We start from the raw sequence: 22,510 nt of genomic DNA on the forward strand, positions 1-22,510 counted from the left end.
TGTGTATAATGAATAAAATTACACTCTAGCATTTGAATAATAGTCATATTATTCAAAAGCGGAGCCATAATTTCTTCTAAATGTACCAGGTCATGATACGAAAGCGGCGTTAAAACACAAACTATTCTATCAGAAACTCCAATAAGAAAATTACAGATTAACACAAAAATTCCATTCGTGCTTTCAAAAAATTATACTAAATTTCTTTATTAAAGACTAGCAACTTCTTGAAATTTCATCATTAACATTGTCCATGACATGGTGGATTATTATGTTCAAGACTAATGAAATGATTTGCATAAGACCGTTTAGTTAATACTACTAGATTACAAAGTTTCAATTACAGATTCAATTTCCATCTACGGGCAATCAGTGTTCGTATTCTAGGAATAAATAATTTACCGTTATGCAGAGTGTTCCCGCAAAAAGTATATAATCGAATACTAAATTGTGATCAGGAATAATTGCTTGCTAAGCCAACGAATTTTGGACACTCCTTTAAACATTATTAACAATATTACTTTTATGACAACAACAACCGATCAATAAGTCTATAAACAAATTTAGAACATAAAATTTTAATCAAAAGTTGGTATAGAATTTTTAACATAGGTACAAATTTAAGCACATACAACCAAATAATGATAATTGAAATTCATTCAGTCATTTCGATTCAAATCTAAATTCACCTTAGTCCTACTACGAATCCCGACTCCCAAATTGACCCAGTATAATCATAAGCCAACATCGTTGACACAGTGAATTAAACGCTAAATAAATCAAACGGACCCTTCGGCCTTAATATCTGCGGTAACTAGAGATTAACATTTCAAATGAGTCCCAAGACCTTCAGAGATAAATTAAAATTTATGCAATCGGTAGCAATTGTGGCTTTGTACTTAGATATTTAATTCGAATTAACGAACAAAACAAATGCTAAATAATACAACTAACTATAACTTTACACTTAATCAAGTGTATGATTGATTTACATCTAGAGCGCTGAAATTATTTATAAACAACTCCGTGACGTAAATTCCTTTCATATAAATCTTTGGATTCGACATAATGATCTGAATGCTTGGCCCATTTTGATGCTGAAAAGTTTCTTCTAGTTATTTTTATGCTAAATTCATGAGTTTAATGAGTTTATATAAGAAGAATTTAGATAGACATTTGTTTAATGTTTATTAAGACAGCACTGTTAGTTGAGATTGGAGTAATAAAATACTGGATATTTTCTAAAGGAATCTATATTTTCGACGTGTCTCGAAAAAACAAATATTGCAGCAATCCTAGATCCAATAATCCTTGTGGAGCGTCATATTCTTACATGATTTATGAATCCAATACCCTAAAATATATGCGGCGGGTATGTTGCACAGCTTACTATTTCAAATTAGTTCCTTTGTTTTTGGACGACCATGAGTGGGTGGAATAAAATATCGAGAAATTGCTGTTTGTACAATCAACGTCAATAGTTGCCGCTTAAATAACCAGACGAGGGTCGGATAGGCACTGAATTGCTTATGGTCACTAACGGTATTTCTAGAATTAGTTCCCAGTAGATTTCGAAAGGAGGATTAGAAGTAGTTATTTGGATGACAGTTTACGTTTTTGAAAAATGTCATCTGGTATATACTCACTATAAGTTTTTAACTTACAATAAACATTTGATTTGATTTTTGGGGACTTTGAAAATTATATATATGCATTTAATAAAGCATAAAGCAGTACTGACGAACAGAAACAAATAGTTACTTAAACTAAGTTGGGTTTACGTCAGAATCAATAAAAGAAGTTATATCTATATCGAATATTATAATTGACTTATTGAGTTAGTACTGTATGTAATTAAGAAATTATTAAAATATTTCCCATTCACGTCTCTGTAAACTCGGAAGGGTAAAACGGCTGTCGCATTAATGACACTCCTTTTATATTACATGTCAAAGTGGCACGTCAACTTTGTGGTATCTAAAGGCTTTTCATTACTTATACTTTTCATAAACTTTTCATTACGCGGCGCTCAAATCTGTCCATCGTGAAAAGGAATCTTAACAAAACTAATATCGTTCTACAATCTCCAATTAATTTAAAACAGCTTTATCGCGCCGAGTATAATCACATTCAAAAACAATAAACCATTAAATCGGTTTTTGAAATTAGTAAATGTTTAAAATACACACAGAAAAACCTTGAACGGGCTCCTGTTAACTGACTGTTAAAATATACAAACACAGAACGACGACTATTATCAACGCGAAGCGGAAACAAGCGAACGGGGCCTTAAATATAATTGGACAATTTAAATCTCCAAACTGGAAAGGCACTCGTGAACAAAAGAAATTCTGTCCGTCCGTAAAAAAGCTATTTTTCCACAAAATCAAGGCAAAATAAATGGTTTAATGGTAATGGTAAAAATGGTTTAATTGGACAATCAAATATAAATCACTTAATCGTTAGCGGACGCTATTACCGACTTAAGTTATTATTGCTGTCGCATACTAGCTAAAAGTGGGAGCCCAAAGCTGTATATTTTTTGTATAGAACGGTGATTACTGGAGCTCATACTGAACCTGGAGTTGTTGCCACCCAGTTTGAGATATGAGGTCAAAGTCTCGATTATATAACAACTGTCCCACTGGGTACATTGGAGCTGCTTTTCAAATTATAAAAATATTTTTTTTTGCTTTTTAATACCTGCAACGTTATACAGTTAAAAACAATTGACCGCCAGTTGCCTTCTCGTTACAATGCGCATTCGTGAAATAATATTTATCTCATTTTACCTCCGAAATTCCGAAGTAAGTCATTACAAGCAAGAAGTAAAATGGAATCATTATAAAGTATTATTTTGGAAGAAAACCCAAACGAAGTCGTCAAAGGCACTCTAAATGTACAGGTTTTCTCTACGCAGCTCCCTTGGGACTAACTTATGACAGCAGGCAATTCTCAGATTTGTCAAGCTCCGGGTCATATTTTATGGAGTATTCTTGTCCGTAAGTGTTTCAAACGTGGCGCTGACACCTTAGTTTTCCGTTGATATTTGAAACTCGTATACAAAGAGAACTGTGTAGTCTTTCAAAAGCAATGAAAATGTAAGGTGGTTATTCAAATTGATACCCGAGTTTTCAGTGAGCTGCTTTAGTACTTGCTTAAGTATCTGCAAGATTTATGATATAAGAAAAACGACTTGTAGGGTTATAGATGAGGAAAGTTAAAAACTGGGCTCAGTAGCGTAAATCCAGTGAGCCTTATGTCTATGTCTGGACATGTATGAGTTAACGATGATGATGATGATTTAGTCCGCTAATTTGCAATAGTAAATTTTATTGAATTGATCATAAATCACCCGTATTTTGGCTTACTTTGAAAAAATTGACTAATAAGAAATCCATTAATACAAATCGTACAAAATAATAGACTATGATATGAAACCGTTCATGATGTCTCTTTCAGTTTTATCATTGCACTGTAGATGGATTGAAAAACTCACGATCATAAGCATGAAGTAGTTACCAAAGTGATACCGAATCAATAGCTGTTTCTTTACAGCAATAGACGGAAAGCTGATCAATGATAGCTGATAGCTGAAGCTAATAAATTAAAGATGAAATATGAATGGGCCCCAATATTTAATGTTACCAAGTATTTGCACATGATGATGAAATATTCGCTAATTAGAGACAAAAAAAATAATTGGTCTATAATTAGCAATTCTTTTTTCTCTTCATTTTTTTATAGCCAGCGCTGGCAAACAGGCCCGCCAGCCCTTACATCGAATATCTACCTGATGCAAAGTACTACTACCTTCGCAATGATTAAATTTAAATTTCTAGAATAAAACTGCCTGTTTAAAAATGTATATTTACTTCGTAGCTTTTCGTCAGGAATTAATTTCACATCGTTCAAATTTAATGGAGCTCGATAACAATTCGAAATTACAGGGTCGACTTCAATCAGTATAGAAAATAATAGCCGAGAAACCAATTATTCGGCGGAGAACGTAAAATACCCTTTAGGAAATTCATCAAGAACATTTAAATTGTAAATTAGAAACAGCGTTTTACCGTTTTTTTTTTAATTTAAAGATACCTTTAAAGAAAATCTTACAGACAAACCATATCGTGGCAAAAATTACGAAGAAAAAAAAATTCAGTCAAATCTTTTGTACTGCTCTCAAGTACAGTTGATTTAAAAAAAAATAGATACGATGTTTCTTACAAATTCATTATCTAATAAAGCATATTTTAAACTGTAATCAATATTATTTTTTAGGTAAACAAGCATTGTTTTACATTTTATACATTTCAAATTTATGACAATAACAAGTAGAAATATCCCCTGAAGCTCCATAGATACAACTTAAAGGAGGTGGGTAGACCAATTAGCTGAGAATGTGTGTCTTATTCAAAGTAGTGGTCTACTAGAAAATAGAGATGTACCAGTAGCTTTGAAGGCCTAGAGACTTGAATTTATCAATTCATTTTATACACAATTCGCATTTTCAGCAGCAAAGTACATTATCATTATTAAGATTTTGAAGATATTGACAAAGTACACGGTTCTCAAGGGTACTTAAGTGGTCATCCAAGGTTCGAGCGGTGCAGCTCCAGGGAAAGTCTCTGATTTTTCTATTGCAGTATATATACAAGCGAAATTTCGCGGTAGCACACTCTTATCGAGCGATGCATCTGTACCAACCTTCAAATCCCGTAGACGTAGCTACCAACTTACGTACCTGAAAAAAGGTCACGAATGATTCCTACAATGTAAGAAATAACATCGTGTAACAAAACTAAAACCCGCCAAACTTATGTATTAGCGTCAGTATTGTTGTTTGGACGTATTTTATGTCTCAACGGGTAGATATTTCGGTCGCGAAACTTGCTTATTGATTTTTAGAGAACGGCTTTCTTGGAATTAAATTGAGAAACCACCCTTATGTTCCGAACTGGGCAGTATTTACTTTGTGATGTTTACGTTCTCCGGTAACTAGTAGGAAATTACAAATACTAAAATCGGAGATTTTAAAAAAAAAAATCAGTAGGCAAAATTATAGCTCTCATTAATCCTAATCACAACAATTCCTAAACAAATTCGTGATCCTGATCAATGATATGATTATTCTCGTAATCCCTCTGAATTATAAATTTAGCTACACTACACTAAAATATTTTCGTGGAGTTAATTTCAAATAAACTTAAATCATGCTCACCGCAAATTCATTAATGTAAATCAAAAGAGCTCCATGAATATAAAGAGTCAACAAAAGATTGAAAACCTCACCAAATACATTACGTAGAAAATTTTCGCCAAACGAACGAGGAACGTTTAACTTCTTGTTTAAATATTTGATGCTTCATTCGTACACTTTTCATATTCACCTGTAAAGGGTGAAATATGGATATTTTCGGAGCATCGATAACCGAAGGAACAAAACCTTTTCAGTGAAGTAAAAAAATGGGTCTAGATAACAATACGACTTGCAGATTCATTCGGAGGGGAAACTCAACGGAAGGGAAAACGAAATATTGAAATTTTATACTATGGAATTTTATTGAAACAGACAGATATTTTTTTTGCTGGTTCTGATTGTTCGAAGACCTCGTGGGACTCGAAAGTAATCACAAAAGTTCTATAACAAATATCACTATATTTCCAAAATAATTATTTCTGCAAGTTAGGCTTGAGCGTTCCAATTAAAATATGTAGGATTAAAAACGGAACGTGTGAAAAGAGTGTGGAACGGAGCGTTATGATGTGAGTGAGAGTAAACGGAAAGAAAGAGAGAAGAAAATAACAGACAGAATGACAGGTAAATAGGAAGATGACGAAGACGGTTGATAAGGGGCAAGACGTAATAAAAGTGTTAATTATTATTATAACGGAAGATTTTGGAACAGTGGAAATTTTATTTTATCTGCTGCGATCCCTATTCTACATATATTTACGCTTGTATATTATACGCAATGGTATCACGGTACTTTTTATCTATAGGATTAATAGGCTTTTCAACATACGGCTTTTCAAATTCTAAACCCCAAACCAAACTAGCCTTTAGACATACGCTAAGCGTGAAAATAAAAGTTTGGTCATTCACATCCTGCATCAAACTCAAATAGTTTCATTTTAGGATACAAATAAAACGTATTTTTATGAAGAAAAGACACAGCTAAGATGAACTTGAACAATAAAGTAACCATAATATTTTATGATAAAAACAATGCGACTAAATATATTTAGGCTTCTTGAAACTATTCCGCTTTAAACAGCGTGCTGTTGTGAGTTAACGCGTCCTTGCACTATTGCTATCTTCAGTGGAACAACTTCGCTGCATTGCGGCTTTTCCGGCTAACAGTCCCCAAGACAGTTGAGGCAAGAATTTTACAAACACAATTTCTAACAGATGTATTTCAAAAGTTTGGTCAGGATGAATTTAGGTTGATTCAGATATTTGACAACAAAATGGAAGAGGTCATCTTAAGAAATCCATAGAAACTAAACACAAGTATTGTGAGACCGTAGAAACTAAGAGTCTAGCCGTTAAGGGGTATTCATGTGTTTTCTGCTAATCTAACACTTGTGTTTCTTGAAATAGAGTGTAATTTTTTTAATCAAATATCGAATTCTGCATTTCGGTCCGTTTCTAATCAAGATTCCATAAACACGAAGACAATTAATTTAGGGAGCTCTATCGTCTCAGGAATTTGGCTTCTGAGTTATTCACCACTTAACATAAAGATAAGGAGTTACTAACAGTCATAACGCGGGACGTGTTCGGATTAATGTCTGTAAACCCCTTCCATAGAAATGCTGTGCTGATATTTGAATTCATGAAACGTATACCTAAATGGGATTTTTATTATTCTCGAAACTTCGAAGAAAGTCTTAGAAAGTAAATCGAAAGCAATAAAGCTAAAACGCAACTAAGCTTTGGATTTGATAAAGAATTTTAATGTTTTAATTCGGACGGTGGCGTTCTCATTACAACGCTGTCTACTAGGGATACTAGTTACTCTTTAATAGCTGTTGGATTTTTAGCTCATCGGGCTAGTGTAAAAAAAAATTCCGTACCACCACTGACACCAAAAACGTTCCACAAAAGGTTCCACAAATAACGTACAATTTTATCGATGTGAACGCAAAAATGACGATGGATTTACTACATATTAGAACACGAGTCCACACTTACCTAATAGTAAGTGGTTACAGGAGCCTGTACTCTATGACCACACGAATGGCCATATGCATAAAAATAGCACTCCCAAAAAATAAGGAAATGTTAAATTACCTCGAAAAACAGCTCACTCATCCTCCCATACACAAAGTACAACCTTTCATCGTGGACCGTGAAATTTGAAAACCTTGGCACATCATTGCATAAGCCCGTCCAATTATACCAACACACACGACTGCCATTAAGTGGTTAAACTAACGCCATGTTAAAGTCAGTTTTGATAAGTCACCCCGTAATGCCTTTAGACATGAGGCAGATGCTCTTAATGTACTCATACCTTTCTTTAGTTTAATTAAATTGCCGGTAGTAGTTAGTGATGTTACATAAGACGTTTTTATTTATTATAAACAGCCAGTTTTGAGTTGTAATGAACATAGACTTGACGTGAATAAATTTTAAAGAATGGAAACGCATAATGTCACGACGCTGACGAATCACGGACAAGGGAATCCCAAACAAAAGTATGATAGAATGTGGCAATTATGATCTCGGAAAATTTGCTTTTTCTATTGAAATTTCCTGCAATGGAAAGTGCTAGAAAACGGCTGACCAGAGATGTCCAACGAAAATGACATAATAATGGTACGGCCAGCCATTATATTATTTAAAAGATTCTAACGATCTATAATGATAATAATTCTCAAATTAATTCCTTTATTTCTATATTTACGTACTAAAGGGCACATTTTGAATGTCTAGGACCTTCCGGCCGCGAAGTGATTGTGCTTTCCGGTTCTAAGGACTAATTATTTCAGCGTTTACGTTGAAATGTCCATGTCAAAAGCTCTATAGTAAGCTTTAGATAAGCGATGAATAGTGCCCAAATTATTGAAGCTAAACACTTATAAAAGGCCTTTATCTAGATTTAACTAGCTCAAAATTAGTTAACTAAAATAAAATTGGGTCTGAATATAACTATTTGAGTGTCTTCATACGAAAATAGTGAGATTGTTCTTTAGTCAAAATAAGCCAAGATAAAAGTAAATTCACAGTAGGCTTTGGACAAATTTCCGTGTGTCAGGTATTCGAAGCCATAAAGAAAAGTGGTGCCGTTACCCAGAAAAGGCGGACCCTTTCCTTAACAAGATAAAGCGGAGGTCAATAGTAGTGATCCGGGCAGGATGTACTTCAATCTATCGAGATAACAAATACACTTACTTATTCAAATCGTTTCATTACATAGAAAGGTACGTATTTGATTCGACGATCATAAGTAAACATTTTTAACTAATTCTGATTAAATAAAGTTTTCTGAATCTAGAACATCTGTATATTAATACGTGAAGCAAAAACTTTGTACCCCTTTTTAGGAAAATTGCGCGGACGAAGGAGTATGAAATTTCTCACACTTATAGAGAATATAGAGAAGGAGTGCACAATGCTATTTTTTTTAAATAATGCATAAAAGATACTTTAAATCAATAAAGAAAACATTACACACACTACCATATATTTGACATAACACATACATAAACATATACTCTTTGTTTACTGTCAATTGGGAAACTTTTGTTATTGTTTAGATTGTGTGGTCGAATTGAAAATAGATTAGTATTGTTTGTCTTTAATAATATTGAGCTATAGTGCAGTTTTGGCGAATACTGTGATTACATTATCGAATTATAATAGTGTTTGACAACAGAACCATAATAATGTTTAAACTTATAATTTCATTTAGTTATAGTCGAATTTCAACTACTGCGGGGCCACTAGTACCTATAAAATTGATTAACAATGTATGAAAATGGGGAGTAAAAAGAAATTTGATACTTATTAGTTAATTTTAAAAAGTATAATTATCTCCTAGTTCTGCGAGTATCATTGCCTTATTCCTATTTTTACAAATGAAATTTTAGTACCAGTTCTTTTTTTTCTAACATGCAAATTTATTCCAATATTTTTGCATAAATAATCAAGTAAATTAATCTCAACGGATTTCACTGAAGTAAATATGTAAATTTTGAAATTATGACTTCCGCCCGTGACTCGTATGCGTCCAGGCCTTTCGGAAAAGGTCGCCATTTTTTTTTAAAATAAAAATGTCGTGTCAGTTTTGGGGAAAGGTTACTTTATTCAATGTGTTTCCCGATATTTTGCGTCGCTGTAATAATTGTTGCATAAAATAAATAAATTAACAATTAGTGCTATCGAAAAGTTCGGTGTCAAGCAATTGATTGACCAAAGTTTTCTTCGTTTGACCTGACACTTTACATGATTTTTGAAATTGGTTAGTTACTTCAGATACGTCTACAATGTCAGAATGGTACTGCTTTTACCCTTTGGCCTTGTTGAAGACATAATTACAAGGCCATATCGTAGTGTCACAGTACTAAAAAGATCTAAGAGGGAAGATCACTACTCTAGACTTTTTTGGGGACTTTAAAATGTACGCCTCCCTAGAAAAACCCACGAATCGCTTAGAAATTTCAGGAAACAGGCAGATTTTGGTTCTCTCTGTGTTTTTTAAGTTAGATTGCATGAAGAGTGCTCTGAAAGTACATTTTGAGTTTTTTTTTTTTATTGCTCTTGTAGGCAGACGAACATACGGCCCACCTGATGGTGAGTGGTTACCGTCGCCCATGGACTTCAGCAATGCCAGGGGCAGAGCCAAGCCGCTGCCTACTGAGTGCATCCGTATCATCGTAATCGCATCACCTCTCGCTACTGAAACCGTTACTCGATTCCAATTTAGTTATCTGCTCTTATCAAATACGTGTCAAGATGTGTTATGTCCTACGTACGTCCTGTCAAGTTATGACATTCATCAAAGAAGTTTGAGAAGCATTGGGCCGCTAGCATTGCCAATTTCCATGAACGATTTTTAAATCCAATTTTTTGTTGGCAGGTCACCAATCGATAAAAATTAAATATTTCAGCCAATTGAACCGTAACGCCAACACTATTTGTCAGCCGTTCATTGAATGTTTGAATTGTTACTTTAACAATTAATTTAGCCGAATAAATTTTAATGTTAGTTGTACGAATTTTATTTTTTGTGGCTATACGATAAATAATAAACGAGACTTTCCTTTTTGGTTACATTAAAATCGATAAACTATTTGCATTGGATTAATGGTCTATTATAGCCCTTAAATGAGATGCAGTGATTGCTTTGAGGCAGAATTAGACAAGGAAATGCTAACCAAAGTGCTATAGAATTCTACTTAAAAATTACAAAATTATCTTAGTATTCTTCTTATTTTTTTATTTATTGCTTAGATGGGTGGACGAGCCTCACAGCCCACCTGGTATTAAATGGTTACCAGAGCTCATAGACATCTACAACGTAAATGCAGCTACCAACCTTGAGACATGAGTTGTAAGGTCTCACTTTTAATAATACAACGGCTGCCCCGCCCTTCAAACCGAAACCGAAACGCATTACTGCTTCACGGCAGAAGTAGGCAGGGCGGTGGTACCTACCCATGCGGACGCACAAGACGTCCTACCACCAGTAATTACGCAAATTATAATTTTTACGAGTTTGATTTTTATTACACGATGTTCTCCTTCACAGTGGAAGTCAATCGTGAACATTTGTTAAGTACGTATTTCATCGGAAAAATTAGTACCTGTTGGTGATATTCGAACACCGATGCATCGCTCCATACGAATGCACCGAACGTCTTATCCTTTAGGCCACGACGACTTTAATTTATAAGAAAACTATACTCATTTTTAAGGAAACTAGATGCTCAAAATTTCAATTTCAATTTTCAATAAACAGTAAGCGCATAAGAACAAGCACTTTACAATGAATCCGGAAATTTTGTTTAAAAGTTACATATTTTTTGGGGCCAAACAAAAATAATGTGGCAGATTAAAGTAAAGTATTTTTTGTGTTGCCAGATTCGAAAATGTCCGTCTCCGAATTCAGAAGGAAGAAGCTTCTGTACGTGTTCAACGTGTTCTTCGGTGAGTTATCAAAGTTTTGGATCAAATTTATTATTTTCATTGAAAAAGTTATTTTTCAATTTACTTTCCATCTTTTTTCGCAGACGTCAACCAGAGCGGAACCATTGAGAGGAAAGACTTCGAGTTGGCGATTGAGGTATAAAATCTTTTCCGCTTTTTCTTTTGCGAGATATTAAGAATTATATTTAAGGTATTACGTAAATTTTTAAGTCTTTCAGTTATGTGTCTCTATTTAGCCTCACTTGCTACAAAAATATTAATTCAGTGAAGTTTGGACAGCTTATTTTCTTTCAATTTAGAACTTTTGTCTGAAAGGGATCGCTATAAATGTTAAGAATGCCAATAATTCACTTACTTAAACAAACAATTTCCTCAATTTATTGTTTAAGCAGTCTAGAAAAAATATAAAAAATTTTAACTTCCAATTCTAACATGTTTTTATTATAGCTACGACTATGCTTAGCAGAACATAGATCTATTAGATGGAATAAGATACTATTTATAAGTTATAAGACTAGATTTGGCCATAATAAATTAGCATTGGAATCAGAAGGAAAAAAACAACAAATAAATCTCTACCTACGTAAAATTCAGAATTAGCTCTATGTTGCATAGTGGAGTGTACTAAATATCCAGTCTTCTTCTTTTAGTAAAACACATAATGTCGTAATAGTGTCAAGAATATTCATGCTTTTGTGTCCGCTTCATATTTTATGTTTTTATTAAACGGTTTTATTTAGCTCGACCTGTACGGAATTTGTTTTTTATTTATTTGGGTCAAAATTAGAAATTGAAATTTAAGCACCTTCCCGTTGTCAGATTGATCTGAAATTTGGTACACACATTTAATTTAGATGACAATACAATATAATAAAATCAATGACATTATAAATCTAAGATGGCCGCCGATACAAAATGGCGGATTACATATTTTTCCTTAAACCCTTCAATATGGGTATCAAATGAAAGGGCTACACTAGTAAAACACGATGATTATGTCAAAATTTAAAATTCAAGATGGACGCCGTTCCAATATGGCGGACTAGGTACATATTTTTCCACAACCACCACAATATGGGTATCAAATAATAGGACTACACTAGCAGAATACTGTCATTATGTCAAAATTTCGTATTAGGTGTTACAAGTTACAAACTGGCGTATTAGGTGGGGGCATGATTAGTCGTGTCGAGAACAGTTGCGTCCAAGATTGTGTGACTTAGAGGGGCAGATAAAAAAAAAAAGGTAATTAGATACCTCGTTAGTAAGCGGTAGCTATACCACCCAAGTTAAGGTAATAGGTTAAAACGCCTGTCAGCGGAGCAGTTCGGATTCAGGGAGGGCCGCTCGACCATCGACGCGGTGATGCGCGTGCGTGCCCTCTCTGATGAGGCTGTCGGCCAGGGCGGGGTTGCACTGGCGGTGTCCCTTGACATCGCCAACGCGTTCAACACCTTGCCCTGGTCGGTGATCGCAGGGGCGCTGGAGTATCACGGCGTCCCTGCGTATCTCCGTCGGCTGATCGGGTCCTACCTCGAGGACAGGTCGGTCGTGTGCACCGGGCACGGTGGGGCGGTGCTCCGCTTCCCCGTCCAGCGCGGTGTTCCACAGGGGTCGGTCCTTGGCCCTCTCTTGTGGAACATCGGCTACGACTGGGTCCTGCGTAGCGCCCTAAGTGCTCCTCTTCCGGGTCTGAGCGTAGTTTGTTACGCGGACGACACTTTGGTCGTGGCCCGGGGGAGGGACTTGCGAGAGTCTGCCCGTCTTTCCTGCGCGGGGGTGGCCTTCGTCATCGGCAGGATCCGAAGGCTGGGTCTGGAGGTGGCGCTCGATAAATCCCAGGCCCTGTTGTTTCACGGGGCCCGGAGAGCGCCGCCTCAGGGGGCCCACCTTGTGATCGGAGGCGTTCGCGTCGAGATCGAGGCGACCGGATTACGGTACCTCGGTCTCGTACTGGACGGTCGTTGGAGCTTCCGCACTCACTTTGAGAGATTAGGTCCCCGATTGATGGCGGCCGCCGGCTCGCTGAGTCGGCTGTTGCCGAACGTCGGGGGGCCTGACGTGGTGGTGCGCCGCCTCTACACGGGGGTGGTGCGGTCGATGGCACTGTACGGGGCTCCCGTGTGGTGCCACGCCCTGACCCGCGACAACGTTGCGGCGTTGCGACGTCCGCAGCGCGCGATTGCGGTCAGGGCGGTTCGTGGATACCGCACCGTCTCGTTCGAGGCGGCGTGCGTGCTAGCTGAGACGCCTCCCTGGGACCTGGAAGCGGAGGCGCTCGCTGCGGATTACGCGTGGCGATGTGATCTCCGCTCCAGGGGGGAGCCGCGTCCTGGCGCGGTGGAAGTTCGAGCGCGGAAGCTTCAATCTCGGCGTGCCGTGCTCGAGGCGTGGTCTCGCCGCCTGGCGGACCCCGCCTACGGGCGACGGACCGTCGAGGCGATCCGCCCGGTCCTCTCGGACTGGGTGAATCGCGACCGAGGACGTCTCACCTTCCGAGCGACGCAGGTGCTCACGGGACACGGCTGTTTCGGTCGCTACCTGCACCTCGTCGCCCGGAGGGAGCCGACGCCGAAGTGCCACCACTGCAGTGGCTGCAACGAGGACACGGCGGAGCACACGCTCGCGTACTGCCCCGCTTTCGCGGAGCAGCGCCGCGTCCTCGTTGCAAAAATAGGACCGGACTTGTCGCTTCCGACCGTCATGGCTACGATGCTCGGCAGCGACGAGTCCTGGCAGGCGATGCTCGACTTCTGCGAGTCCACCATCTCGCAGAAGGAGGCGGCGGAACGGGAGAGGGAGAGCTCTTCTTCCCTCTCGGCGCCGTGCCGCCGCCGTCGGGCCGGGGGTCGGAGGAGGGCGTTTGTCCAGCTCCAGCCCCTATGAGGAGGCAGTCTCCTCCCGGTGATGGTCACGGGGCGACCTAAGGGGGTTGAGGCTGCGCTGCACGCTACCGTCACTCTAGCGCGCTGGCACCAGGAGGACGGGACGGCGCGTCGGCGGCTGCGGACTGCGATGCGGTCCGCATTTTCGTCGTCGCTGTCGTCGCCGAACATACTGTTGAAGAGCAACCCGGTCGGCGGTGTATCGCGTTCCGACCCGGCAGGCTGGTTCTGGCCCAGCGGGGTATCCCGGAACACCAGCGGCACCGCCCGGGCGGCCTGGTAGGGCCGCCGTACCGCGGAGACTGACGTCGTTGGTCGTCGACTATCGCCTCGACGACCCGTCGGTCGGGCGTCCTCGGGGTGGCGCCGCGTGTCTGGTTGTAGTGTTGACCGCGGGAACCCCCCTACTCTGAACGGGTTCTGACCCCGGACGGAGATCGGACGTCGGGTGTAAGAGTGCAGGGGAGTCGTTTAGTGGGGGGCCCTAAAATCCTTGGGCCCGCGATCTGCTCTCAACACCTGCAGATCGTTGAGTCTCACATACCCCGCGCGCCCCCTAGGCGCGGGGACCTCGTAGGAGGATCGGCCACGGGCCCGAGAAAAAAAAAAAAAAAAAAAAAAGATTTAAAACGTGCCGAGGACTGTATGGCATTAGGGTGGGTAAAAATGTAATATCGTCAGCGCTTCCCCCTCAAGATTGGGCGCATCTTGTTGTATATTAAGCCTTGCCCCTTTGCTGGACTTCTGGCGGGGTCGACCGTCAAAATGCCCCTTAATCGTGGGAACAACATGGTAACAATAAATAAATAAAAATGGGTAAAAATTTTTTTAAGCTAAACGGTTTTATTTTATGTGCACTGAAAACTACAAAATAAATAAATAGTTACTTACCTATCAACCTACGTAGGTGATCTCGGTCATTAATATCTCTGATGGTAGTGGTTGTCATAACATGAACCATGTCAGCGGCCGAAAGGTAGTTCATGAAAGAACACTAACACCAGGGTTTGCTTGGTAGGTAAACTAAGCAGCCCACACTATAACAAGTAGGTATTTTGACCTTCTAGTTCAGAAATATTTTAGTACTAGGCAGAATAGCTTTTAGGCATATTAGACTAAAATAAAAACGTGGGGCCCCTCTGAAATCATACCTATGGCAGAGCATATCTTATACTTTGGTAGATCATGAGCTCGGCGTTCGCTGGGGAAGCCGCCACGGCTGGTTATTGATGGTCAAAACCTCCAGTTACGATTATAGTAAGTGGATTCAGCGGACCCTGAACTTCAGAGCTATGAGGTTTCGGATGCGACGGGGATAAACCGCTAGGATGATGATGATGACGATTATAATAAGTCGATGCAATCCACACTTAGTATAGTAGAAAGTAATACATAATGGGCCCCACGTTTTTATTTTAGTCTAATATGCCTAAAAGCTATTCTGCCTAGTACTAAAATATTTCTGAACTAGAATGTCAAAATACCTACTTGTTATAGTGTGGGCTGCTTAGTTTACCTACCAAGCAAACCCTGGTGTTAGTGTTCTTTCATGAACTACCTTTCGGCCGCTGACATGGTTCATGTTATGACAACCACTACCATCAGAGATATTAATGACCGAGATCACCTACGTAGGTTGATAGGTAAGTAACTATTTATTTATTTTGTAGTTTTCAGTGCACATAAAATAAAACCGTTTAGCTTAAAAAAAAATTTACCCATTTTTATTTATTTATTTATTGCTTAGATGGATGTATGAGCTCTCAACCCACCTGGTGTTAAGTGGTTACTGGAGCCCATAGACATCTACAATGAAAATGCGCCACCCACCTTGAGATATAAGTTCTAAGGTCTCAGTATAGTTACAACGGCTACCCCACCCTTCAAACCGAAACGCATTACTGCTTCACGGCAGAAATAGGCGGGGTGGTGATACCTACCCGTGCGGACTCACAAGAGGTCCACCAGTAATTTTTTTATTACGTATGTATATTATTATATAATTTTATTAGGGTTCTATTGGCATTCCCATTGGATTGTACCGTTGTAACTTTATTAAATTCTTTGTTTTGTGTTTCTTTGAAATTGACGCTGTCTGAAGGCACACTAATCTAGTCTTGAAAGATCGTGTTTTAAGAACATATTGTTTTTAGTTTAAATTAAATTTCCTTTCATGTTTTCATTGTTTCAAATTAATTTAAGTGCATATAAGTGATCTTTTAGGATTAATTTACATATTGATTGTAAATTGTTCGTTGCTCAAATTTCGGCTTTTTTTGTTATCTAAGATATCTTGTAAATGGCCGACTTGGAATACCAAGTCGGCCATTTACAAGATTATACCAATAGGTATACTTTTTCAGAGCCCATGAACCACATTAAATTTAGGTGAGTCGTAAATTCATTTGCCAATAGCAAATATATTTTTATATTATAAATTTGTTACAGAAAATTTGCAGTCTCCGTGGATGGAAGCCCGGAGATCAGAAGAACACTGAGACTCATGAGATCATGATCAAGATATGGGATGGACTGAGGAAACGAGCTGACTCCAACAAGGATGGACAGGTTAACTATAACACAAACATAGCTATACGAAATAAATTTTAATTACCTACTTTTTAATTGTTCAACAACCTGAAACGACCCAAAAAATATTGACTACAGTCTGCATACCGTTCATCGTGAGACATAACATTGAAGTTTGGTGGTAGAGCATGTTGTGAACTCGCACAGATAAATCCAATTTATTTTATAACTAAGTGGGTGTAACGTGCAGGATGTTTTGTCCGTGGACTGCTTATAGTAACTGTTTAATACCATGTGGAAGTTGAACTCGATTGCTCATCTACGCGACCAATTAAAAAAAAACTTTGCAAAGACCAAAGATTATAATTCCATAGTTTTATTATAAAAAAAAAAATGTGGTGTCGTGGGACACCAGGTAGGAACGAAGTTCCTTCGGCTAATGTAGAATCGACACAATATGCAAAAAAAAAAACGTGTTCAATTTTATGTAGGTTTTCTTGATTTTTCTTTTAAATTTTGCTGATTAGTTTTTATTTAAGTACAGGAAAGTACTTAGGAAATTTAGTATTTTAGGAAATAATAAATTACGTAAAATAAAAAAAAAATCGTAATTCAAATTTTCAATTAAAATAACAAAATATGTCTCCTTATTTTTATTTGACAACATAAAATAACATAGAAATAATTACAAAATAGAGAGAGAAGGGATGAGAGAACGAAAAGAAAGAAGGAGAAAGAGAAAGGTATTATACACTACTCGCTTGTGTATACATACGACTGTCGCGCCTGCGCACGTCTCATTTAACGGTTTTATTCCACGCACTTTTTCTTACGGTTTTACTATCACATCTTTTTCAGTTCGGTCGCGCAGCAAAATCCATATCTCCTCCAAGCCAAGGAACTTCGTTCCAAAAATTAAGGGATAATTTAGGCGTTCATTTGTATCCAACGCAATTATCTCAAACCACGTAGACAATATTTCTCATTAATTCAGTACCCTTGTATCCTTTGGTTAATGTTAAAAAAATACGGACACCCTCCCTAATTGTGCGATACTGTTTCCAGTTCATTGTTCAGAAATAAATTGCCTGTGTGACCTTCATTACGTCTTTTTGCCGAGTAATTTCATTATTGTACGCCCTTTTATGAAGGACGCAACAAATATACTTTGATAAATGTATTATCTTTTTTGGATAAAGACACGTGTGGTTTGCGAAAATATGCCATTGGCGCGGAACAATTTAATAATAGGGTTTTGGATTAATTTTGGCCTTAGCTCATATTCCAGTGTGTACGTTAATTTTGGAATTTACCTACCTGTGTGAACGGCCGCGTTTGTAAAGTTAGATAGGCGAATAAAATAAGGCTTTTCGCCGTCGACACAAAACCGTTTTTGATTGAATTTTTTTCAGAAAACCGGATGATTGAATCAAGTGGTTCCGTGTTTTTTTTTTTTTGCCTCCGAGAAAAATTGAAAATTTCGCTACCGAAAAATTTGAATATTGTGCTAACCAGCCATTTTTGTACTCGTATATTTTATACTAGCGAACTCGGCGAACTTTGTTCCGCCTTAGAGGCAATAAATGGGCAGACTTTTGATCAAGGTCAATTTTTTATTTGGATAATTAATGTAAATTAAAAAAGCAAGTATTTTAATGATTCTTTATTGGCCATGTTAGTTATTATTATTATATTTTCTTGTTCTTCTTCAGTCCTTTCACTCGCAAAGTTTCGAATCCTAGTTGCATTATGGTTTCGTCGGGAAAGATTTGATCGTGTTGGTCCCGACATGGCTTTCTTAATGATTAACTCTCTCGGCACAATAAGCTAATAGAAACTCGAAACAAACACATCAACCGGTCAACTTCAAAATTCTACTATAATTAACCATAAACTACATTACGTTTAGCTGTCAGTTGCGTTTTGTTATTCCATATCTGTTGCGTTTTGTTATACCACATTTTATGTCACATCCCACAGAAACGTGATGAAAAGTATCCTATGTCCTTCTCCTGATCCTAAGCTACCTCCCCACCAATTTTCAGCCAAATCAGTTCAGTCATTGTTGAGTTATAAATAGTGTAACTAACACGACTTTCTTTTATATATATATAGATTTGTAGAACCTTAAGTTTAATTTCTAACAGAACAAACTAATACATAGGCGGCACTGAAAATTTCGGGGATTAACGAAGTGACACAACATTACTATTTAAAAATATATTTATTGCTTTTCGAAGTATTCTCCGCGAAATTTGACACATTTTTCCATACGATGGAACCAATCATTGAAGCAACCATTCCATTCGGAAGTTAGGGTCTCCAAAATGGCCGTTTTGTAGGCGTCCACAGCTTCTTCAGGTGATGAAAATCTCTGTCCACGCAATTTATTCTTTATTTTAGGGAAAGTATAGAAATCAGTAGGGCTTAGGTCGGGGCTGTACGGCGGATGGTCTAATAATTCTATGTTTTCTTGCTCTAAAAACTCTTTTGTTCTGTGCGCGGTGTGAGAACTCGCATTGTCGTGATGGAGGATGATGCGGCGGTTGCAGTTCTCTTTATGGAGTTCAGAAACGACCTGTCGCAAACAAATGCTAGCATACCATTCTGTAGCCGTTCTTTGTCCCTCAAGAGGAATAGTCGTAACATGGCCAGTTTTGGAGACAAACGTGGCCACCATTTTTTTTGCAACACTCCGTGAACGAACAATTTTTGTTGTATATCCAGGATTCATCACCTGATACAATGTTGTATACAGCATTTGAGGATCCTGCGTGGAATCTTTCGAGAGTTCTGACGCACCAAGTAACGCGAGCCGCTTTTTGCTCTTCACAGAGAGAATGCGGTATCCATCGGGAAAACAACTTTTTTACACCTAATTGTTCATGCAAGATTATTTGTATTTGACTCATGCCAATGTCTAAAGTTGCCTGAATTTCGCGGTATGTCACATGTCGATCTTCCTCAATCAGCTTCCGCACAGCATCAACGTTGTCTTGGGTGACTGCAGTTTTTGGACGACCTTGACGGGGATCATCACTGAGCTTGACACGTCCACGTTGAAACTCAGCAAACCAGCGATAAATTGTGGTTTTGGATGGGGCTTCATCACCAAATGCAGAAATCATCCGGTCAACACACTGTTTTTGTGTTAAACCACTTCGAAAGTCATAATAAATCATCGCTCTTGAATTTTCTCGAGTCAATTCCATTTTCTCAACGACTAAACAAGTTTGACAAAACCTCGTGACAAGACCGAGAATATTTTTTAAAATAAATAAATGGTATTCGATTTTTAAAACCAAGGAGTTTTCAAATAAAAAGATTTTAATATGACAGGAACAGTGGAAATATTCCATTCCCGATACTTTTAGTGCAGCCCTCGTAAAATGTTGAGTTTTGACAGTTTGTATGACTTAAGTTTTCATTTTCACGATAAGAGGACGCCTGGAAACGTCTGAAATATAATGACAACAAAAAGGGTATTAATTCGTGAAAGTAATTCTAATTAAATCTTATATGTCTATTTCAACAACCGATTACAACCAATAGCCTCATTAATTTTGCCACGAACGACACGATATCAACCAGTATGGTGGATATCGCTACAAACTCCTGAAGAATAAGAACAGAATATTGCTCTTAGTCGCAAACTCTTCTGTCTCTGTTTCTGTTCAACTGTCTCTTAGATTCGTTCTGAACACACCACTAATATATGACAAACATCCTCTCTCCTGTTACGGTCTGAGAATTATATATATATATATTGCTTAGATGTGTGGACGAGCTCACAGCCCACGTGGTGTTAAGTGGTTACTGGAGCCCATAGACATTTACGACGTAAATGCGCCACCCACCTTGAGATATAAGTTCTAAGGTCTCAAGTATAGTTACAGCGGCTGCCCCACCCTTCAAACCGAAACGCATTACCGCTTCACGGCAGAAATAGGCAGGGTGGTGATACCTACCCGCACGGACTCACAAGAGGTCCTACCACCAGAATGCACCTCAAAATTTCCTTTTATCTGGTTTTTCTTCTAATAAACTACATTCTCTAGGTTTCCGTAGAAGAGTGGGTATCTATGTGGAATGACTACGCTCAGAACCCATCAGCAGCTCTGAAATGGCAGCAACTCTACTGCCAATTCATGTTTCAACTGGAAGACGCTAGCGCCGATGGGACTATCGACTGTGACGAATTCACCACTGTTTGCTCCTCGTACGGAATCGACCCCAACGAATGCAAGATGGCTTTCAGCAAGATGGCCAAGGTCAATTTAAATTTTTTCGATAGCTGTATTAATATTATTATTGGTTTTACAAATTTTATCAAGAGCTGCTTTGCCTAATCGTTCAAAATGGTTAGGTCATCATTGACTTGTCAAGTGGTTACTGGAGCCTGTCTCCAAATTTAGTGCACCCATCCACAGTTAGACAACAGAAGTGCCAATCGTAAACAAAACTCATATGTCTACATGCATATGTGATGAGACGAAATGAAAATGAGATTGGTAAGAGAGTGTTAACTATGAATGTTAAATAGGTATATAGAGGAAGAGGTAGGCCTAAGAAGAAATGGATGGATTGCATGAAAGACGAAATGTGTAAGAGGTGAGTGAGCGAAGAAATGGTATATTATAGAGTGGTGTGGAAGAAGAAAACATATTGCGCGGACCCCATACGACTGGGAGAAGGGCAGAGATGATTATGGAGTACTAAATCAAGGTAAATAGCCTTGTGGTTTTACTTCTCGATGCTCCAAAAAGTTTGTCGGTATTATGATACATTTATTACTGAAATATTTGAAGCTTTTTTTGATAACAGAACTAGTTGAACAGTTTATGTTGCACCGAGAATTTAAGTTTTGTAACTCGTTTATTTAATCTAGGGCAAGCACAACGTGTCCTGGGAGGAGTTCCAGGAACTATGGAAGGAGTACTTCTCGACTGAGGATCCTAACGCGGCCGGGAACTTCATCTTCGGAAGAACTACTTTTTAAAATCCAAGCTACAACTTTTGAAATTTAAACGAAGACAGAGAGTCTCATAACATTCCAACTAATTTAGATGTTTCTTGAAATGTGACGGGCGATGCTTCTAATCTTAACTAGTCGATTGCGTTCACAGCGTTAATGCAACGACAATGCGACACACCTATCATTCTCTTAGATATATGTGTTCATGATAAATAAATAACCTATATCTTAAAGTTTCTCTCTTATAATGGATACACTTCTCAAATCTAATACTCATAATTAAGGCTCAAACTCAATTAGTTGCTGTAGACTGTGCTTCCATACGTGCCCCACGACTGTCAATTTGCTGTCATCGTTTGACATTTGACTATGATAAGACATCAATTCGGAAGTGGAAATGGAATTCGTCATTTAGAACTAATCTTAACGTCATCAACGTAAAATATTTATGAATCTCTTTAGAATTTAATTCTTAAATTATTGTCTTTCCGAATTAAGTCTCAATTCTTTAAGGTGTTTTCTAGATAATGTATTTTTTGTTCGATTCACTTGAGTACCAGTCTTATGTTGATTTAAATAATGTATTATTTGAAATGACGAATGCGTGTATTACTCTTTAATGTCGTTTACTGTGTTAATTGTTATCTAGTTACCATTATTTCGTTATGTTTATGTTATTTTTTTTTTTTTTTATATCTCTCTTATCCTGGCGGGATTTCTCTAGATTCTTATTACATCGCTATACTAAATAATATAAATCAATTAAATGGTCATGAATGGAACTGTTCGTTTTACTCTGAATCCTGATACCTTACCTATTATAACCATTTTATAATAACTAAACATGATCTTCATTACATCACAGATTATGTCAAAGTCGGCCATTTGTAAATCGTAATTAATCATAACGTATCGTATCGTAATCATTAATATTGCAGCTATAATAAACTTCGACAGAAAATA

The 22,510-nt window shown here is 38.0% G+C and overlaps 2 protein-coding genes across 3 annotated transcripts in view; one reads left to right on the forward strand and one right to left on the reverse strand.

Moving 5' to 3' along the window:
* CCHa1 (neuropeptide CCHamide 1) overlaps nt 1-7,520 on the reverse strand; it is a 122,908-nt gene extending 115,388 nt beyond the window's left edge. For both annotated transcript variants that reach the window (XM_089728086.1, XM_089728083.1), the window contains exon 1: nt 7,298-7,520. The gene's annotated coding sequence lies outside the window, so the exon portion shown is untranslated. The remainder of the gene's footprint in view (nt 1-7,297) is intronic.
* Scp2 (Sarcoplasmic calcium-binding protein 2) overlaps nt 1-22,219 on the forward strand; it is a 41,928-nt gene extending 19,709 nt beyond the window's left edge. The window contains exons 3-7 of the mRNA XM_028170372.2: nt 11,093-11,158; nt 11,242-11,294; nt 16,492-16,611; nt 20,631-20,843; nt 21,461-22,219. Coding sequence (XP_028026173.1) covers nt 11,101-11,158; nt 11,242-11,294; nt 16,492-16,611; nt 20,631-20,843; nt 21,461-21,571 — 555 coding nt within the window. The 5' untranslated portion in view covers nt 11,093-11,100 and the 3' untranslated portion in view covers nt 21,572-22,219. The remainder of the gene's footprint in view (nt 1-11,092; nt 11,159-11,241; nt 11,295-16,491; nt 16,612-20,630; nt 20,844-21,460) is intronic.
* Nucleotides 22,220-22,510: the final 291 nt, after the last annotated feature.

The sequence above is a fragment of the Bombyx mandarina genome, chromosome 06 (genome assembly GCF_030267445.1).
Source record: "Bombyx mandarina strain Sakado chromosome 06, ASM3026744v2".
NCBI classification, from domain to species: domain Eukaryota; kingdom Metazoa; phylum Arthropoda; class Insecta; order Lepidoptera; family Bombycidae; genus Bombyx; species Bombyx mandarina.